The following is a 22,802-nucleotide window of genomic DNA, read 5'->3' as shown; positions in this document are numbered from 1 at the left end:
CTTCTGTAATTCACTTTTTAATTTAATATATTGAAGACAATTTTGTGTGTCAGTACATGGTGAACATGGTACCAGAATAAACCATCTGTGTTCTTTTTTGTTGTTAACACAAATAATGTAGTGAACATCCTTGAACATTAAACATTGGTTATTTATATCTATAGTATAAATTCCGGAAATTAAAAATTACTGGATTAAAGAGAATGCTTATTTTGAATTTTCATGAATACTGGATTACAAAAAGCTGAATGTGTACTTCTACCAATAGTGTTTGAGAGTCCCTGTTTCACTGTATCCTTGCCAACTCTGGTGTTATTGAACTTTTTAATATTTGCCAATCTAATAGTAAAAAATTATCACACTTATATTAATTTGCATTTTAACAGCATTTGCTTATTTTTTCTATGTATTAGATATTTAAATTTTTTCCTGTGAGGTTTATTTTTACTTTTTATTTTTACATACCTGTATTTTAAAATGTTGCTAGTTAAAAGTCATTAAAATTTGATTGTGTTTAATCATCGAGTTATGATCATGTAATCTTGAGATTCCATGCTGCTTTGAGGTTCTCAAGAAGCAAAACATATAGTTAGTTGCAACCTAACCTGAAGCCATTGGAATGTATAATACATTCCAATAGTGATTGATTAGTAATTGCTTGTTGCTGTGAGAGATTTTCAGTGTGCTCATTTCCAACAAACATTTATTAATCTCTTATATATCAATGCTGTTAGAGTCTGGGAAGACTAAGTTATAGCTAAATAACTGGAAAGACCCTAGTGCTTTCCATTAGCTAACTTATATTGTTACCTTTATATCTTTTCAAATCAAGTGCCACCAAATGGGTGTTTGACGTTGGGCCACATGAGTTTATTTGGGGCCTCAAATTGCTTAAATGAGATGACCTTTAAGGTTTGATTCTCCTCCAAAATTATATCATTCTGTTGAAAAACATTTGCTAAGGATTGTTTTCTGAATCATCTCCAAACATTTGTCTTGTGCATCCTTATTGAAATAAATGAATATTTAAATTTTTTTTTTTTTTGAGGAAGATTAGCCTGAGCTTACTGTGCCAGTCCTCCTCTTTTTGCTGAGGAGAGGAAGCTTGGCCCTGAGCTAATATCCATGCCCATCTTCCTCTACTTTTATATGTGGGATGCCTACCACAGCATGGCTTGATGAGCAGTGCTATGTCCACACCCGGGGGCCGAACTGGTGAACTCCAGGCCGCCGAGAAGCGGAACGTGCGAACTTAACGGCTGTGCCACCGGGCCAGCCCTAATATGTTTTATTTGTACAGTACCGATATGTTATAAGCAAACAGAAAAATATAAAAGGGATGAGATTTTTGAAAACTCATTTAAATAAGAGTATTATTAATATATTCCTTCCCCCTCATAGGTTATTATTTACTCCTCTAGGGTAAACGTGCATCCCAGTGGAAACCACTCTACTAATTTGAACTGAAATTGTGTGTTTACATTAGTTGTCATGCTCACTATCCTTACTTGGCTTTTTCCTTCATAGTGAAATCTTTTTTTTTTTTTAAGATAGGCACCTGAGCTAACATCTGTTGCCAATCTTCTTTTTTTTCTTCTTCTTCTTCTCCCCAAAGCCCCACAATGCATAGTTGTATATTCTAGTTGTGAGTGCCTCTGGTTGTGCTATATGGGATGCTGCCTCAGCATGGTTTGATGAGCAGTGCTGCATCTGTGCCTGGGATCCAAACCGGTGAAACCCTGAGCAGCCGAAGTGGAGCGCTCAAACGTAACCATTTGGCCACGGGGCCGGCCCCCATAGTGAAATCTTGATTTCAGCATTTAAAGAACTTGGTAAATGAAAATGTTAAATCTAGAGCAGATTATCCCTGAGTTCTGACAGTAAGTGTGGATAAAACACCACGTTTGGTCAGTCTGATGTTTTATTGTCTTATGAAATGGAGAACATATCCAGTAGAATGTAGATTTGAAGTTAGGAGATTTCACTTTAACTCTTCATTCCAACAACTTGCTTTGGAACTATATTCTTGTCTATAAAATTGGGGATAATAGAAAACTACCCCATGGTTGGTTGTGAGGATCAAATGGAACAGTACAACACTGCCCTTAGCATAGCTTTTGGTAGCAGATAGGTATCCACTGTGTCAATTTCTTTATTTCCTTTCTATCTTGAATATTATTTTACAAAAGAATTTCATGTAGAGCAGCTTTTTCTATTTTCCGGTCAATGTACAGCCTATTGAAAGAAAAAAGAAGTTTCCTAGATCTTTACAGAGCATTTGCTAGCATAGTTTTAGATTTAGAGAGCATATGATGAGCTTTGTAGACTGGAAGTATAATTTACAATGAATGTCTGCTATATTGAAGCACTGTGGGTGCTCTTTGGGGTTTATAGTGGGTATAATGGATTTGATCTGTTGCAACCAACAGATCATTCTATATTAAAATATTTTTGATTCTTTTGGCTATTGGCTTTAACTTTGGTTTATTGTTTGGTATTTAAATTATGTATTTCGTTTTACTGAAATATGCATATATCAAAAATGATTTGAATTTGTAGTACATTAGATTTGAGTCCCTGGGGAAAAGCTGGCCGTGTTTTCATAAAATCGTAGAATCTTATGTTTAGGGGAAGAACTTTAGAGGTTATCCAGCCCATTCCCTTTCCAGCTTAAAGCTTTTAAGGGGGAACGCCCTCTCAATCTAGGGTGCTAGCTGAGGATCAGAATAGGCTATGGTAGCAATAGCTCTGAACTTTGGCATATCTGTTTGCCACCAGACAAAATTCAGGACTAGTGTATCATTGTAATCTGATGTGAGCACCCTTCTAAAAAATATGATCTAAAAAACGAAAAATGTGATCTAAGCATTCCCTTTTTAAAATTTCACAAGTGCAGTTTGTTCAACATTTTGCCGCTCTCCTCCTTTATAGGGTTTGAATGAAGCAATGAGAATTTGGAATCAAATCTACTTAGTTGAATTTGTTTTAGTATATAGGTATATTTCACTCTAATCAAAGATATGTGTCTGAAAAACTGTCTTAATCAAACCTGAAAAATAAGTTAGCATATCCTTTAACAATAGTGTCAAGCATCAAAAGCAAATAATTACAGAATACCTGCTATGTACTACTCAGTATGCTGGGTTCTGGTCTGCTTTGATGAAAAAACAGATGTGGTTCTTGTCCTTTGTGAGTTTACTGTCTAGCGGAAAATATACATATTCAACAATTTTTTGTGTTAGATTTGCTTATGATACAATACAGCAGTAGTCAGTGTTTGATCATGTGTATTTATCCACCTTCCAGCTAGTTTGTCCTTAGGCAACAGGAACATAAGTAAAACAATTCCCAGTGCCTAAGTATTGCATAATAATTTTGAAGTCTAATATAAATCATTTTGAATAAGCAACATTATTGCTCTTTTCCAAATAGGTTATAAAGAAATGATTTTTCATGCTACTTTTGTATTATCAGCTTCATTGATGTCGGTTGCTAAAGTAAAAATTTAAAGCAAATGTGTGATTAAGAAGGGAAGAACCCCGGGGGCTGGCCCCGTGGCCGAGTGGTTAAGTTTGCGCGCTCCGCTGCAGGCGGCCCAGAGTTTCGTCGGTTCGAATCCTGGGCGCGGACATGGCACTGCTCGTCAGACCACGCTGAGGCAGCGTCCCACATGCCACAACTAGAGGAACCCACAACGAAGAATACACAACTATGTACCGGGGGGCTTTGGGGAGAAAAAGGAAAAAGTAAAATCTTTAAAAAAAAAAAAAAAAAAAGAAGGGAAGACCCTACTAATTTAAGGAAGAGCAGAAATGCCAGGAATCCATCTTGGACTGGATGAGGGTTTTTAGAGATATTTTAGGTTTGGAAATGCCAAAAACTAAGTACCCTTTGAACATCCCAGAGCCATAAAACATTTGAACCCAGGAGATTATTACAAAGAATTAGAAAGCTGTTGTCTTTGTATATAAGGCATATGCACGAAATTGTTTATAGGAGTTATTTGGGGGTGAGGAGTGGGAATGGAACACAGGTGTGATCTTTCACTTCTTTATTGCAGACAAAATTTGTAGGTGGTGTGATTGTGTGAATTTTACTTTTTTGTATTTCAGTATTTTTTCGAATAAAGTTTAAACAGGCAAAAAAGGTAGTGCTATATGTATTGATATGAAAGGATATCCAAGATGCGTTGTTTTAAAAAAAAGTTAGAAAACTATCTCATTTTATAAAGCAGTGATATATAGAAAAAGTTGTGAAAGACAATTACAATTACACAAAAGTGTTATTTGTTGCCTTTCAGTGAAGAATTAATGGGACATTCACTTTATGTTACTTGTTTTTGTACTTGTGTATTACCCTTTTAAATAATTTCCATTTTATCAGCTATTGTTTTAGTGCTTGTTTTGGCTTCTCTCTCTTGTTAGATCCTCTATTTCCTGGCCGTCATGTCTTTTTCTTGTTTTACTCTCTTATATTTTGGATATGGGAGGGTACTCTCCAGTAGCTTCCTGAGTAGATCCCTCTGGGCTGGGTATAGGGAATATAGGTTGGAAATCCATTTTGCTCAGAACTTTGACGGGTATGTAACTTTTTGAAAAATAAAATATCTCCAACATGCAAAGTAGTAAAGAACGTACTAAAGTGCACACAACCTAAGAAATAAAACGATTGAAGCTAACTATGTATCCTTTCACAGATACCATGTCCCTCTCACTGCCATCCCGATTTTAGTATTTAATCATTCCCCTGCATCTTTATGCTTTGCATTTGTGCATTTCAACACAATGTATAGTAGTATTTTGTAGCTTTGCTTAAATGATGTACTGTGTGTATTCTTAGGCTTTTAAAATTCAGTATGTTTCTAAGATTCATCTATAGTGGTATGTATAGCTTTGATGCATTCATTTTTCACTGGTGTGTAGTATTTTATTATGTAAATATATCACAGTTCATTTGTCTATTCTTTTGTTGTTGGATTTAAAGGTATTTACATTAACTGCTGGGGTGGATATCTTTCCAGTATATCTTGATACATGGGTGCAAGAATTTCTTTAGGGTTTATGCTTGCAGTGGAATTCCTGGGTTCATATATAGGTCTATCTTCAATTATAATAAATACTGCCAAGTTGCTCTCCGAAGTATTTGCAGCAGTTTGTGCTAGTTATCAGTATGAAAGTTATTGTTGCCCCACGTTCTTGCCAGTACTTGGTGTAGTCACACAGTTTAATTTTAGCTATTCTGATGAGTGGACTGTGGTATCTCATTGTGGTTTTGTTTTTTTCTGTTTACTTGGGAAGGGTTCTTTATCTTTTTAGTATATATTTATTGCTATTCAGATTTCCTCTTCTGTGAATTGCCTTTTCTTATTTTTTGCTCCTTTTTTCAGTTAGGTTGTCTTTTTCATAACAGTTTTTATGAAGTTATATATTCTAGACATGAATCCTTTGTTGGTCATAGACATTAGGATTATCTTCTTTCCAGTTTATCTCTTCATTTTTTATGTTATCTTTATGCACAGAAGTTTTATATTTTATTGCAGTAAAAATTAAAAATCTGACAATCAAGACATTGAAATTTATTTAAATTCCTTTTATGATTTTGTGCATTTTATTGCCCATTTGTCTTTTTAAAAAACTTTTATTGAGGTATAATTGACTTACAATAAACTGCTCATATTTAAAATGTACAATTTGATAAGCTTTGGCATATCTATATACACATGAAAGCATCACCCTAATCAAGATAACAAATCCATCACCCCTAAAAGTTTCTTCCTACCCCTTTGTATTTCTTCTTTCTTACCTTCCTCCCCTACACGTTTCCACCCTCACTCAAACTGTTGATCTGCTTTGTCTCTATAGATTAGATTGTATTTTTTAGAATTTTATATAAATAAAATTATCCAGTCTTTCTCTTTGGCTTCTTTAACTTAATATAATTATTTTCAAATTCATGTATATATTAATAATTAATTGCTTTTATTCCTGAGTATTCATAATATGGCTATATGATGATTTGTTTATTCATTCACCTGTTGATAGACATTTGGCTTGTTACCAGTTTTTAGCTATTACAAATAAAGCTGCTATGAACATTTGTGTGTAAGTCTTTGTGTAGACAAATACTTTCTCTTTCTCTTGGGTAAATACCTAGGTGGAATGGCTCGGTCATGTGACGGGTTTTTAAGAGTAGTTGTATCATCTTACATACCCACCAATAATGTATGAGAGTTCTAGTTTTCCACCTCCTTTCCACTTAGTGTGGCCAGTCTTTTTAATTTTAGCTATTCTAAAATTAGTGGTAGCTCATTGTGGTTCTAATTTGCATTTCCTTAATGACTTACTATGTTGAGTATCTTTTCATGTGCTTATTTACCATCCTTATATCTTTGGTGAAATATCTTTTCAAATCTTTGGCACATTGAAAAGAAATTGTCATCTTATTATTGAGTTTTGAGAGGAATGTGTTTCTGGAGACAAACCCTTATCAAATACATTCCCTCTTTTTTTGAGGCTGGCTTGGTGGCATAGTGGTTAAGTTTGTGCGCTCTGCTTTGGCAGCCTGGGGTTTGCGGATTTGGATCCTGGATGCAGACCTACATACTGCTCATGAAGCTGTGCTGTGGTGGTGTCCCACATACGCAATGGAGGAAGATTGGCACAGATGTTTGCTCACCGACAATCTTTCTCTAGCAAAAAGAGGAAGATTGGCAACTGATGTTAGTTCAGGGCCAATCTTCCTCACCAAAAATATAACATAGATATAGATATTCTCTTTTTTTTTAGTGCTGGGGCTTAGATGCCAAAGGGTAGACAGATTGGGGATGGTGATTTGTATCATTTCTAAGTTACACACATTCTCTGCCTATGGTTCACTTGGGACTCTGGAGGGAACACTCTTGGCCATGACACAGATTCCATTGTGGTGATGTGGGCATGGGGAAAGGCTGAGGTGCTTTTCACCAGCTTGCAGGGAGCAGATCACAACAAGGGTGAACTGAAGCAGAAGAACATGGAGAGTGTCACTCGTTCTGGACAACTGTTGGTGAACTCATGTGAGATACCATCAAGAACTTCCAGGAAAAACTGGGTGAGACAAACAGGAAAGAAAAGTCCTACATTATTAGGTGGGCATAAGAGCAGCCAAGCCATGGTTATTTCTGTTAAGTTGATTGCTTCTATAACCACAGAGCTGATAGGGTCAAGGAAAATAGTACATGCTTTGCAAAGAAGTTCTCCTAGGCTATGGCTTGTCTTTTTATTCTCTTAACAGTATCTTTTGAAGAACGTAAGTTAATTTTGATAAACTTAAATTAATTAACATTTTTGTTTATAGATTGTTTTTTATCTTATATCTGAGAAATCTACCTAACGCAAGACCACAAAGATTTTGTCTTTTGTTCCCTTCTAGAAATTTTACTGTTTTAAGTTTTACATTTAGATCTATGATCCATTTGGAGTTAATTTTTGTATATTATGTGAGGGATGGATGGAAGTTCTTTTTTTTAATACGAATATCTAAATGTTCCAGCATCATTTTTTGAAAAGACTGCTTTCTCATTGAGTTGAGAAATTGCCTTTGCACCTTGTTGAAAATCAATTAGCCGTATGTGTGTGGGTCTATTTCTGGACTCTATTCTGTTCCATTGGTCTATTTGTCTACCTTGATGCCATTACCACACTCTTGTGTTGCTTTTTCACATAGAAAGTATAATATTATTAAAGCTGTATTGCACATTGAGACAGGAAGTAGAAGGGTGGTTGCCAGGGGCTGAAGGGAGAGGGAAATGGGGAGTTACTGTTTAATGGGTTCAGTTTCAGTTTTGCAAGATGAAAAGAGTTCTGTTGATGGATGTTGGTGATGATAGCACAACAGTGTAAATATACTTAATGCCACAGAACTGTACTCTTAAAAATGATTAAGATGGTAAATTTTGTTATATATTTTTACAAGTTTTTAAAAATCTGTATTGCACAATGCCTGCCGCAAAATAAGTACTCAGTCAATTTCAGTTGACTGATTTTAAAAAACCAAGATCCAGAGAGGTTAGCTGGTAAATGATGGAGACAGAGGTTTGAATCCACACCCAAAGGACGTTATTTCACTCTATTACACAGCTACCTCAGAATTGTGTTACTTTTCCCCAGTGTGATAAAGCTTGGATCTTAAAGTCTCCAGATTTAAGAAGTATTTCAGATCAATCCTTTTAGTAGTAGTGACTCACTGAAGCAGAAAATGGGAGATATTTGAATTTATCCTCCTCTCTCTCTCTAGTCTTCCTGTTGCACACTCACCTACTTCTGTTTCTTGAAAATTTCTAATCTAAAATGTTGAGACATAGAGGTAACTCTTTTTTTTATATTTTTTTATTGTGGTAAAATATGCATAATATAAAATTTGCCATTTTAACAATTTTTAAGTATATAGTTCAGTGGCATTAAATATATTCCATTGTTATGCAACCATCACCACCATTCCTCTCCAGAATTTTTTCATCTTCCCACACTGAACCTCTGAAACCATTAGACACTAATTCTCCATTCCTCCCACTCCCCAGTGTCTGCAACCAGCATTCTAGTCTACGTCTCTGAATTTGACTATGGTACCTCATATAAGTGGAATTATACAGTATTTGTCTCTTTATGCTTTGCTTATTTCACGTAGTGTGATGGCTTCAAGATTCATCCATGTTGTAGCATATGTCAAATTTCCTTTCTTTGTAGAGCTGAGTAATATTCCATTGTATGAATATACCGCAATTTATTTATTCATTCATCTGTTGATGGATTCTTGGTTTGCTTTCTCCTTTTGGCTGTTGTAAATAATGCTGCAATGAACATGATTGTACAAATACCTCTTCAAGTCCCTGCTTTCAGTTCTTTTGCGTATATATCCAGAAGTGGAATTGCTGGTTCATATGATAAATTGTGTTTCGTTTTTGGAGGAACCACCATACCATTTTCCACAGTGGCTCCACCATTTTACATTCTCACTAACAATGCACAGGGGTTCCAAATTCTCTACATCCTCACCAACACTTATTTTCTTTTTTTTTGATAATAGCTATCCTAATGGGTGTAAAGTGGTGTCTTGTGGTTTTGATTTGCATTTCCTAATTAGTGACGCTAAGCATCTTATGTGTGCTTGTTGGCCATTTAATATCTTCTTTGGAGAAATGTCTAATCCAGTCCTTTGCCCATTTTTAATTGGGTTGTTTTATTTTGTCGTTGCTGAGTTTTAAGTCTTCTTTATATATTCTGGATATTAATCCCTTAACAGATAGATAATTTGCAAGTATTTTCTCCCGTTCTGTGGGTTGCCTTTTTAGTATGTTGGTAGTGTCCTTTGGTGTACAAAAGTTTCTAATTTTGATGTAGTACAATTTAAGCTATTTTTGCTTTTGTTTGTGCTTTTGGTATCACATCCAAGAAATCATTGCCAAATCCCATATCATTAAGCTTTTCCTGTCTGTTTTCTTCTGAAAGTTCTATGCTTTTAGCTGTTAAATCTATTTGAGTTAATTTTTGCATATGTTGTAAGGTAAAAGTCTTAATTCATTCTTTTGCATATGGATATCCAATTTTCCTGGCACCATTTGTTGAAAAGACTGTCCTGTCCCCCATTGAATGGTCTTGGCACCCTTGTGGAAAATCATTTCACCTTATATGTGAGGGTTTATTTCTGGATTCTCTGTTGTATTCCATTGATCTGTGTGTCTGTCTGTATGCCAGTACACACTGCTTTGAGTACCATCACTTTATAGAAGATTTTGAAATCAGGAAGTATGAGATCTACAACTTTGTTCTTCTTTTTCAAGATTGTTTTCGCAATTCAGGGTCCCTTGAAATTCCATATCAATTTCAGGATGGATTTTTCTGTTTCTCCAAAACAAAACAAAAAGCTATCATTGGAATTTTGATAGGGATTGCATTGAATCTGTAGATTGCTTTGGGTAGTATTGACATCTTAACAATATTGTGTTCTAATCCATGAACATTTCCATGTCATGTCTTTCCATTTATTTGTGTCGTCTTTAATTTCTTTCAGCAAGGTTTTGTAGTTTTCACTGTGCAAGTTTTTCACTTTCTTGGTTAAATTTATTCCTAACAATATTTTTGATGCTGTTGTAAATGGAGTAATTAACTTCCTGTTCAGATTGTTCCTTGTTAATGTATAAAAACACAACTGATTTTTATGTATTGATTTTGTGTCCTGCAACTTTGCTGAATGTTTATTCTAATAGTTTTTTTGTGTGGAATCTTTCGTATTTTCTACATATAAAATCATGTCATCTGCAAACAGTGATACTTTTACCTCATTCCAATTTGGATGCCTTTTATTTCTTTTTCTTGCCTAATTACTTTGCTAGACCTTTTAGTACTATGTTGAATAGAAGTGGTAAAAGTAGGCATCCTTGTTCCTGATCTTAAAGGAAAAGCTTTCAGTCTTTCACCATTGAGTAAAATGTTAGTTGTTGGGTTTTCATCTATGGTCTGTGTTATGTTTGAAGAAGTTTCTTTCTATTCCTAGTTTGTTGCGTGTTTTTTATTATGAAAGGGTGTTGAATTTGTCAAATGTCCTTTCTGCGTCAGTTAAGGTGATCATGTTTTTTTCCCTCTTCATTCTCTTAATGTGGAATATCACATTGATTTTCATATGCTGAACCGTCCTTGCATTCCAGAAACAAATCCCACTTGGTCATGGTGTGTAATCTGTTTTAACATACCATTGAATTCAGTTTGCTAGTATTTCGTTGATCGTTTTTATATCAATGTTCATGAGGAATATTGGTCTGTAGTTTTCTGTACTTATAATCTTTGTCTGGCTTTGGGATCAGGGTAATGCCCACCTTATAGAATGAGTTAGGAAGTGTTCCCTCTTCGTTTTTTGGAAGATTAAAGTTAACTGTTGATTCTCTTCTCATCCAAGGTCTCTTCCTCACTGATATTGATAATTCAGATGAAGATACCACACAGTACTATAGTAATTAAATTTTAAGATTATATCATAAAAGAAATGTATGAAAAATTTTAACTGCAACAATAATGAAAGGATTGTAAATTGAATAAATAAAATATTGTATTTCCCCTGTCCAGCTGACCCTCAAAAAATTGTGTTTAGATTGTAAGGTACAATAATTGTGACATTTCCTCAATCTGTCACTATCTGACAATAATAATAGGAATAATTGGAACAAATTTTCTGGAGCAGAATTTGGCACTATACAAAGCCATAACAATTATTCATCCTTTGACTCAGCAATTCCACTTGTAGGACATAATTCTAAGAAAATTGTCTTGGATACATGGAAAAAATTAGGTAGAGGAGTGCTCTGAACATTATGTATAATAATGCAAAGATAGAAACTATAATGTCCAGAAATGGAGAATTGGGTAATAAATTGTGGTATGCACACAAGGCTGTGCAGCTATAAAAATACTGATATTGAAGAAAACTTTACAAAACAGTATCTAGTATGCTTCTATTAAAATGCTTAATTTAGGCATAAAACCCCCTTGAACTTAATATTAACAGTGGTCTATTTCTGGGTGGTAATAGTGTGGATTATTGAAATATTTATTTTTACTTCTCCATCTATCTGTCTTCCTGTTTTTTAAACAGTAAGTGATATTACTTTTATGATAAAACAGCACAAAGTACTTTTAAAAATCGAAAACAAAATGAAGCTAGAAAGCACAGTTAAATCCCATGACAGAATCAGTATCTAAAAATAATCTTGGTAGGCTGGATGATGGATGGAATCCAGTGAAATTTAATCAGGATGGATGAATAGGTAGATAGAGTAATAAGTAAGTCATATTTCTGGGTTTAGGGCCGGCTCCGTGGCTGAGTGGTTAAGTTAGCGTGCTCTGCTGCGGTGGCCCAGGGTTTGGATCCTGGGCGCGGACATGGCACCGCTCGTCAGGACACGTTGAGGTGGCATCCCGCATCCCACAACTAGAAGGACCTGCAACTAAGATATGCAACTGTGTACAGGGGGGGTTTGGGGAGATAAAGCAGAAAAAAAAAAAAAAAAAAAAGATTGGCAACAGTTGTTAGCCCAGGTGCCAATCTTTAAAAAAAAAAAACCAAATGTAGCCAGTGTATAAAGTGTGAGAGGGGTGCCTAATAGCAATGTATGTAACAGACTTAAAGATTTTCCTTTACTCTAGCCACTTTCTCAGTATAAGCAGCCAGCTGTTCTCTTCCCATTCCATTTCATCTCACACCCAGATTTGTCTCTTCATGGGAAGCCTCCGGTGCTTCCTTGCCGACTGACCATTTGTCCCCATCTGTTCTAGTTGTCTTTTCTGACTTTGTTCAAGTTGTTGTCTACTTGGAGCCCTCCTGTTCCCCTCACTTACACGTTTTCAGACTTGACCTATACTTCACAATTCCAGCTCAAGTGCTACCCCCTGCTGGAAGTCTGTTTGTCATAGTGCAATCGCTTTTTACTCAAATTTATTTAATTCTGGGAATTTCATCTGTTGAGAAATTAAAATCAGTAAAACTTCTCACTTTATGTGCAAAATGTGAAATAATGCAAATCCTCCTCTATTAAAAGTCACATAATTTCCTATGGCCATAGGACATGCAGCTTTAACAGTAAATACCAGAAACATTTTGTCATTTCTTTGTGAACCACCAACATTCTAAAGTGTGGAGTGTCAGTCATCACCATTACTGGAAAACTTTCCCCAGAAGCAGCCACTTTAATTGAAAATTAGATGTTGTAAACTCTCAGGAAGGAGGCCAAATGATGACCATGATACTAGTTGCTGCAAAATATTAAACATAATGCTTAAGGGGGAAAAAGCAGAATTTAAAAGTGCCCTTAAAATAGTTGTAGAATTGTGCATTCTGAAAAGACATGAAGCAAAATGATTAAGCGTGGGCTCTGGAGTCAGATGACCCTAGTTCAAATCCTGAAGTCAGCACTTACCTGCTGAGTGACTTTGGGCAGATAACTTAATTTCTCTATGCCGTCGTTTCCTCATTTTTAAAATGGGCTGGTGATAAATCATCTAGTTCACAGGGTTGTTGTAAGTATTAAATGTTAGTAGTCTGTAAAGCTCTTAGGAAAGTGCCTAGCCCATACTATTGCTCAAAAATATTAATTTTGTTTATTTCATTGGAAAAATTAGTCTTGAACCATTTGAATTTTAAATTGGAATGCATCCCTGCATAAATTATGACCATCCTGAAAGAAAATTCTCCCTCCTTGATAGTTTCAGAAAATAGGATACTGCCAACCTCTTTGAAACTATGTAGTGGGGAGTGTAGATAGAGTAGGGATGAGGGGAGATTTTTTTTCCTTCATTATAAATGTAATAATGCTTATTAAAGAAAATTTGGGGAGTTTAAAAAATATAAAGATGATAAAAAATTGTTCATAATCCTACCACTACCCCAGTGCTGATAACCGTATTAGCATTTTAGTTGAGTTCCTTCTAGTTTTTTTTTTTTCCTGTGCATTAAGTTTTTTATACAAGTATGTCATGATTATAACACATTTACAGAACTGGAGGGTATTTAGCCTAGAGAAGTAAACTGTTGTAGCTCGGGAGGGATGTTGGGGGGTTGATCTAGGTCACTGGCTATAGAAATAAAGCATAGGGAATGGAGACGAAGGTATTTCTGAGGTTGAATCAACAAACTTTGGTGTAGTGATTTCAAAGATAGTTTTTTAGCTCTAACTCCTGAAAAGAGGCAGATGGAACATAGGAGGAAGAGCATATTTGCTGAGGAACGTGTCTGTTTTGGACATGTTGAGTTGGAAATTTGAATAGGATATCCAGATGGAAATGTCTAATTGGCAGTTAAGGTATATACCGAGGACTTGAGAGTAATCTGCCTGGGATGCGAATGAGAGCACCCCAATAAGAATGTTTAAAATCATCAAAGTTGGTGCCTGATTGGGCTAATTTTTCTATACATGACTTCTCAGTGTAGTTAGCTCTTTAAGGGCAGGGAGAGTCTCCATCCTCATTACCCAGCACACTATTGGCACATGGCAGACATTTGTGGAATAAATGAGTTTATTGAAACAGAGAAGAGCCCATTAATTTGGTCTTTGCAGAATGCCAGTAAACTTGAGGGAGTCATATTATCATTTATTACTCCTTTCTCTTTCAGGTTTTTTGGTGTCTAAAATTTAAATTTCTAAAGAGAAAATGTGACCTTACTGCTTTTGGTAGAATTTTGTTTACATGAGATATGTAAAATGTTATTTGGATGGCTATAATTCATTCAGCTTAATCTTGAGCTTTTAAAAAAGATGATAGTGAAGATTGTTCCAGTGATTCTTCAGATGCCCTGAGTATGCCCATAACGGATATATTAAAGAGATCTCACTGTTTCATTGGACTAACACATGAGGGGGAAAAGATTTAGGAATATAAAAAATATTGAATCTTTAATAATATAAAAAATATTGAATCTTTGAAATTATGTGACTTGTGGAAGTCTTAATGGAATGTCTGTGTCAGAAGATATTGATTGGTGGCAGGAACATTCTAAGTGGCAAGGGGGGACTGTGGAAAGACACACCTGATCTGTATACACTCTGCCCTTCTCTTTGCATACTTTAGCCAGCAGTTGGTTAATTTGCATGTGTAGTTTCAACTGTCATGTTGTGTTGACTCGTTCTGAAAGCTCCATGAAGATAGCCTCCCATATCTTTTTCGCCAGCACCTAGCGCTATACATAGAATAGACCATCAATAAATATTTGTCAAATGAATAAAATGGTGAATGTGTTCAACAAACATTTAGTGAGACTTGAGAATGTCTGGGGGTGGGGGCTAGAAGTGAGTGGAGGAATGTTAGGCCTATATTGATAAGACATGGTATCTGACTTTAGAGAGCATAAAATCTCGTACTGAATATAAATTTGGAAAGCTCTCTGCTTTTTAGGTTAACCAGTTCGGACAATAAGTAATTTGCTGACCTAAAACAGAATTTCTTTCTAACATAGATTTTAATAAATTTTTTAAGAGAGATTATGTGAAATCTTATTTACATAACAGATAAGCACATATTCTCTGTTACTTCTCTCTATTCATTTAGCTGAAAGGATTGTTATGGAGTCAGTTCTATGATCCTGTTATTATTCAGTTTTTTCTTTTTTATTAAAATTTGGGATTTGAAAATGGGGACATAATGCTTTTCTGAAAACACAGAAGGAGCCCACTTCTCTGAAGTGTCTGTGATAAAGCAAAGATACTTAATTGAATGGATATACTAAAATAGCTTAACTGGCTTGATCATTCAGGTATGCAAAGATCAGACAATCCAATGTGTTGGTTGAGAGAGCTTTTTCTGTATATGATTTAAAGGTTTATCATGTATTTCCTTGTAAGGTAGCCCCCCCCTCCCCGCCCCAAGTAATCAAGACCAGTCAGTTCTTAATTATCAGAACTGATATAGGGACTGTTAGTGTGGAAACTGAAGCTGCAGAAAACCCAGTGGAATCCGGCATTGTTACCACGGCTATTTGTAGTTCTTTAGGCAGAAAAATCAAAGTGAAGACAGGACGTTAGGAATCTTTGAAGTTTTGGGAGTAATCAATTCAAATCATATGTAATTCACTCAAGATGAAGCTACCCTCTGAAAAAAAGACTTTCCTATTGAAGTAGTCCCAACCAAAGATTGTTAGGAACCCCCTAGCCCAGTCAGAAGGTGTATTCTGGGGGAAAAACTTGTATCCTGCCTATGTATAATTCAAGTATTAATCTAACTAGATATATCATTTAAGCATAAGTAAAACCTAATCATTTGTTAGAAGAAAGAAATATATTAATAGAAGAGAGAGCAGCTCCCTGGAACCTAGAGAGTCCCTAGACAAGAATATGGCAGTAGTTTTCCAGCACTTCCCAGAGAGAACATAAGCTGGCTTTCCACTATCATTTCAACAGATTCTTAGCGTTGGGCACATGTAACATATTAGACTTTATTGTGGTTTAATTTTCCTTTGTTTTAGATTTCCTACTTACCAGATATCTTCTTAGATACCAAACTATGGGAAATGGGGTACCTTGGGTGGTAATATGACTATCCCCCACTGTAAACAAATAAACTGGCATTTGGCCTATATGTTAATTTCAAAAAAAAAAAAAAAAATCATTAAAAATACAAATATAACATCAACCTTTTATAAATTGGTTAGTGTAAATAAAGCCTAATCAATTCTGTGTGTGCAGAAAAAAATGGATTTTATGGAGCTCTAGAACTGAAGGCCGTACTCAATAGTATTTTCTTGTAGAAGGCAGGGATCATAGTCCTATTCTTGTAGACCCAGTGCTCGGCACATGGTTGGTGCTCAATTTAATGTTGTAGTAACGAAACTCACTGAATTTCAGAGACGTTAACTTGAGACCTCTAGTGAGAACAACTGTAGGTGTTTTATGGCTCTACTATTAGATTTGTTCTCATGTCAAAAGAACAGTTCTCACTTTTCTTTAACTCAAAATAACAATTCATTAAGTGATGAAAATAGAATCCTCTAAACAAACTGGAGGAAAGTAAAAGGTATATGCACCTGTTAGGGAAAAAGAGACAGGGTGGTGTGGGTAGTGTGTTTAAGAACAAAGATAATCTATTTGTTTCATTGTTTTTATTTTTCAAATAATTAAAACTTTAATTTTATATTTTAGACCTTATTGCAATATGCAAGCAACAAGAATGCATCAGAACATATTGTGTATCTTCTGGAGGTATATCGACTTGCCATCCAAAGTTTTGCCAGTGCACGCCCGTATTTAACTACTGAATGTGAAGATGTCCTCTTAGTGCTTGGCAGATTAGTACTGTAAGTTTAAGAACTTAAATCACTTTAAAATTGAGTACTTTTGGTTGTAATGTTTGCCTGACTTCTCTTTACTGTGGCAGGACTTTATTCAGAGCACCATTAGAGCTATACCTTCTAACGAAATTTCCTTTGCTCTTAGCCTTCATGCTCAGGTTCCCAGGAGATAAAGTACAAATGAAGCTCCAGCCAAACAACATAATCTTTAATTGCCTCTAGAGTCACTTTTCCTACTCAGGCTTAGAATCCAAGAATGATACTTCTGTCCTTAGGTATAGATCAGTTCAAGTGACAGAGTATCTGCAAACCGTAGTGGTCTTTGAGGAACACTTTGGGGAGAAACACTATGAAATTCTGCGATTCAATTATATTATTTCAACTAAGAATAATTTTACTAGCAGAAAATATTGAGGTGTAGTATCAGAGTAGACTCTTAGATTACCACCCTAAGAGTCCTTGATAATTTAGCTGCTGTTTTAATATTTGGCTGCCTAGTAGCAGACAAAACTACACCTTTAATGTAGTTTTCATCTACAAATTGAAAAAATACACAGCTATTTAGTTCTTAGCTGGGGAATCCCCTTGGTTTACTTTACGGATTGTTTGATGGGATAACTTCTAGTCTGGGTGGTCCGTTTTATTTTTCTCTGGCCTTACCTGTTTTCCTTTCTATTTTCCAAAGCCCAAAACCTGAAACACCATACCTTTATGAAACACAAACATTCTTGGTTTTATAATCCCATTATTTCTCCTACTAATCCCACTTTCTCTGTTACCTGTGCTAAGGGGTAAAATAACATTCTGTAAGATTTTAGAGAGGTGTTGGTTGCTTGGTATTTTGAGTTGGTCTTTATTCAAGTTGTTAAGCATTTCCTTTTTAAAATTCTTCTTGTTATTTCTTCCAGGTAATGGTTAGGGTAGAAAGAAGAAACTGTTTTTTTTCTTGCTTCATTTGTTAGAGGTAAAGAAATGACCTTGCCGGTCTTTCTGCTTCCTCTGCAAGTGACAGGAACCTATATAGATGACAGTTACATGTATTTATCACTTTATCAGCTGAATTGACAACAGTATGAACTCCTGTTTCTGTCTTCTGGAATCAGAATGGTTCTTACATGGGTACCCTCCCCATACCCTAATAAACTAAATAAAACTGCTTGGAATATGATTTCTAAAGGGCTTATATTACTACCAAATGTCTTAAAGCAGCAGTGTAATTATAAAGCCTCTTGGTTTTTCTTCTCCGTTTTAAAGTTGAAAAGCCAATATGACAATGTTGAAGAAAATTTTGAAGAATAAAAACAAATTTGGAATAGTCTAAACAAATGTAAAATGTATATTCAGTATCACTGTTATACTGTACCTGATTATGACTATAACCACCTTTATATACTGACTTAGTTGTTTATATTGTAGGAGTTGTTTTGAATTACTGCTTTCAGTGTCTGAAAGTGAACTGCCATGTGAAGTCTGGGTACTCTTCCTTCAGACTCTACAGGTGAGTTGATTCGGGCTCAAAAAAGGTTTCTGTTTAGGTATCCAAGACACCTAGTTAATTTCTCCCAGAAAACTAAAATTGGAAACTTAGAAGAAAAACATATTTGTAGTACTGGTATTCATGAAATGAGAAGGAGGCCTTCCAGATGAAGAGGGTATCTTAAAAATTGTGGTTTTTTTCTTTCGTTTGGTTTTGTTAGCCTTTACATAGCTTGGAAATCAACAAAAAAGTTTTCATTATTCAAAAACAAACCTTTAGACAGAATAAAGCTGTTAAAAATGTAAAATCGTATATGGTTATAAGGTAGCTATATTTAGATTATTCGTAGTACAGTTGTCTAGTTAATTTCCCCCTAACGCTTCAGGGATTGTGTCAAGCATTAAAAGTCTCCTGTACAGCCATAATTGTCATCATAGATTCTGTTCATGCATTTTACTTATAAGAGAGCTACGTTGCCTCTCATTGGCTTGATTATCAGCTTTCTTAGTAGGTGAGCAGATCAGAAAGTAGCAAGTTGGAAAGGGAGAGTAGGGTAGGAGGAAAAGCAAGTGCAATGCCAGCAACAGGAGGCAAATTTGCCTGTAACTGGTAGAGACAGAAAAACTATTTTTAAAAAATACGATATAATAAATAGTAATAGCCTTCATTCATTTATTATCACTAATTATGTGCCAGTGCTCTACATGATCTTTTACGTGTTTCATATCTTTTGATCAAATTACAAACCTTATAATGTAGGAATCTCCGTTTCCAACTGGGGAAACAGGTGTAGAGAGGTTAATTAGCTCGCCCAAAGTTACACTGAGATTTGTCCCCAGAGCTTGCTTTGTTAACTGCTTCTTGGAGGACACAAACTCCATAGTAGCCTGGACCTGTTTCATGTAGACACAAGTAAAGATTTGCATATTAACAGACATGCCTCATTATCTGGAAACGTCTTTCCTCTGGGATATATAACCCAAAATGAAATGATAGAACGTTAATCATTTTCTCTTTGGGGAGGAGAGGATTCTTTCTCATATTCTTGGCCTATTTTAATCCCTGTAATGTGGTCCTAATTCCTTACATATTAATATGGCTGCTAAAATCATCTTTCATACTTGGCACATTGATTTTGTCACTCTGTGTTTTGAAGCCCACCAGAAGTTTTGTCCTGACATACAACATTCTAGAAGGGCAAATCTACTTATTAGGGCTGTTACTCTTATTTTCATTCGTATCCTTAGCACAGAGAATACTTTCATATTTCTTCATTCTTTTCTTAGATTGTATGCCTGAATAAAATATTTGCCTTTTTTTCCCACCTGTATAACTTTTTCCAGCATTTATGAGACATTTAGGGTATATTTTGGGTTTTTTTGTTTTTTGTTTTTAAAGATTTTATTTTTCCTTTTTCTCCCAAAGCCCCCCGGTACATAGTTGTGTATTTTTAGTTGTGAGTCCTTCTAGTTGTGGCATGTGGGATGCCACCTCGGCATGGCCCAATGAGTGGTGCCATGTCTGCGCCCAGGACTTGAACATGCGAAACCCTGGGCCACCGAAGCAGAGTGTGCGAACTTAACCACTTGGCCATGGGGCTGGCCCCAGGAGGTATTTTTGAATAAGTGTTCAGTAAGATAAATGCAGTAGAGTTACAGATAAATGTAAGACATGGTCCCTGTTGAAATCTAAAAAATACAACCTTGAAGTTTTCCTATTTTAGATGATAAATAGACAAGGCAGCAGAGGGTTTTGAGGATACTTTTGATAAGAGAATAGTTTTATCAGAATAGGCCATGGATAGAATACTCTCAATCACTATTGACAGTTTGTGTAACCCTTCCAGACCTTTTCCCTATGGATATAAAAATACACTCTGAAATGGATTTTTTAATAAACAAAAATAAGATCCTCATTTTTTGCAACTTTTTTAAAACTTAATTTATCATGGGCGTATGTGTCTAGGATTGCATATATAGATCTCCTTTTTTAATTACTGCCTGGGGTTGTCTTATGTGGTTGCACCATAAATTGTTTGGCCAAATCTCTTCACTATTTGTTGTAAAAAGTGCTAGAGTGAACATCTTACTCTAGTATTTCTGTATTGTAGAGTACAAGATGTGGAGCAGGATATTTTTACCTTGAAAAAGAAACAGTGGCTGGCTCAGTGGTGCTGCACTTAAGTTCATGCGTTCTGCTTTGGCGGCCTGGGGCTCACCAGTTTGGATCCTGGGTGTGGACCTGTGCACTGCTTATCAAGACATACTGTGGCAGGCGTCCCACATATACAGAGGAGGATGAGCATGGATGTTAGCTCAGGGCTAATCTTCCTCAAAAAAAAAAAAGAAAGAAACAAACAAATCTAAGTTCTAAAATTATTTTAAAAATTCCACCATAGCTTTTAAAGACTCTATTTAATGTTACTTTTAAAAAAAATTTTGCTGTAATAAATATATATCTATTGGTAACCAAGGATTACACACATCCTTCTTACTCAGAATAAACTGTATTTTGAACAGATGAAAAAGTAGAAACTGTTTTTGTTTTCAACCAAAACTGTGGCTTTTTATTTTAGTTGCTGTGTATCATGGTAGGTGATAGTGTTTTCTGCTAAAGTGTAGTAGTAGTCTGTTACATATTACCAATATGGTTAACACAGAAAATTCTGGAATGTTCATGTGGAGTCTTCATCTTCACTGCAAAGTAAATACCTGTCGCCCTAAGTGAAGGAGAAAGAAGCCTGAAGACATGTCAAGCCATTAAAGGAAAATTGCAGCATTAGTTAAATATTGCTATTAGTAAACTATTAATTGGAAATATTACTTCCTGTGTTAATTTTATATCTTAAACCCTTTCTTAGCAGAAGATAACTCAGCATATTGGGAGTGTGTATGTTAAAAACCTGTCATTTTGACATGAAAATTAAGGTGAAAAAATGAACTTTTTTTTTATATTTTACTTAAGTGAATATGGTTATATTCTTATGTCTGTGAACATTTTGTTTTGTTTTGGCTTTTTGTTTTGTTTTTTTAGTGAGAAAGATTGGCCCTGAGCTAACGTCTGTGCCAGTCTTCCTGTATTTTGTATATGGGACGCCCCCACAGCATGGCTCAATGAGTGGTGTGTTAGTCTGCACCAGAGACCCGAACCTGTGGACTCCGGGCCGCTGAAGCAGAGCACGTGAACTTAACCACTATGCCACTGGGCTGGCCCTGGAACGTTTTTAACTTACATTTTACAAAGGAATAGTCCTATAAATGGAAGCTTATGTTCTTTGAGAATTTCAGCAGTCTAAAATAAGGGAAAATGAATTCAAATTTTAGAATATGGGAACAACCAATAATCCACTAGTAATAGAAGACAGTGAGAGATACACTTAACCATTTATGTCAGGTTAAATTTCTGACCTCTTTCTTTCCAGCCTTTGTGTTTATAAGTATTTTAAAGAACAAACCATTGGCAATTACATTTTATTTGTTTTCTGAGGCGGTAGAATGACACCTAACAATGTATACTTTCCATGACAGTATAGAGAGCCACCTCATTTAAAAAGTCATTTGATAGAAAAATTTAAATAACTAAAAAAGTATATTAACAATTGGTGTTATTTAGTATTTCTCTTGGAAGAAATAGGTTGCCTGTGTGAATACTGTAGAATCCTTTAAAAGAAAGCTGTACCAAAGACCTTAAAATAATTAAATAATTAAAATAATTAGTAATGCAAAGATGTAAATTGAATTGTGATAATTTTACATACGGAGAATTCAGGAAAACATTATAAAGGTGCACTTTAACAGTGAAAACACACCCTACTTTTAAAACAGCAACAGAATTTCACAAAGCTTTCAGGATAGTTGCTTTTCTACTTGTTTCTTTTTAGGAAATCCAAGATAGAGGTCCTTGCATAGATGTCCAGATATATTGAAAAGGCAAAACTACTTTTTATATTGCTTATTAGCCTGTTTTCTGGATATGCTGTTTTTGTTTTAGGAGTCACATGATGCATTATTGGAATTTGGAAATAATAACCTACAAATATTGGTTCATGTTACCAAGGAAGGGGTGTGGAAAAACCCAATTCTTCTTAAAATTCTGTCTCAACAGCCAGTAGAAACAGAAGAAGGTAAGCCTTAAAATTTCGCTGACTATATTGAAGGAGGATTTAGTTCTAAGAGAATTAAAATTATTTATAGGTTAAAATTTTGTAAATTTCACCTGTATATCTATACCAGTCATTCTGTTCTCCTTTGAATAATAAAAGCTAACCATTAGCATTTAATGTTTTGCCTAAGGATTCTTGCATTTTTTGGTAGTGTGTTAAGTATCCCTTTGTATTTATTTTAAAATGCTGCATTGAGTGAGAATGTTCATACAAAGTTCCTGAGGAAGAAATGAATAATCTGCTTCTGAGTCTTTGGTATATAGTAGAACTTTGCTCATATTTTGTTCACTGGTTACTACAGCTGAGGACCATGAAAAAAACTGCTATTTTATTTTAAACTTATGAAATATGGAATTTAGT

At 35.2% G+C, this 22,802-nt stretch overlaps 1 protein-coding gene across 4 annotated transcripts in view; it reads left to right on the top strand.

Moving 5' to 3' along the window:
* The window catches only part of RLF (RLF zinc finger), a 71,895-nt gene that overhangs the window by 9,515 nt on the left and 39,578 nt on the right, over window positions 1–22,802 (top strand). For 3 of the 4 annotated variants that reach the window (XM_001916449.6, XM_070260236.1, XM_070260237.1), the window contains exons 2-4: window positions 16,655–16,809; window positions 18,220–18,301; window positions 22,271–22,403. In XM_001916449.6, coding sequence (XP_001916484.1) covers window positions 16,655–16,809; window positions 18,220–18,301; window positions 22,271–22,403 — 370 coding nt within the window. Of the gene's footprint in view, window positions 1–16,654; window positions 16,810–18,219; window positions 18,302–22,270; window positions 22,404–22,802 lie in introns of those variants that run through there. The other variant, XM_070260238.1, reaches the window with a different exon arrangement.

Source organism: Equus caballus, chromosome 2 (assembly GCF_041296265.1).
Source record: "Equus caballus isolate H_3958 breed thoroughbred chromosome 2, TB-T2T, whole genome shotgun sequence".
Taxonomy (NCBI): Eukaryota; Metazoa; Chordata; class Mammalia; order Perissodactyla; family Equidae; genus Equus; species Equus caballus.
This window is presented reverse-complemented; position numbering and strand designations above follow the sequence as displayed.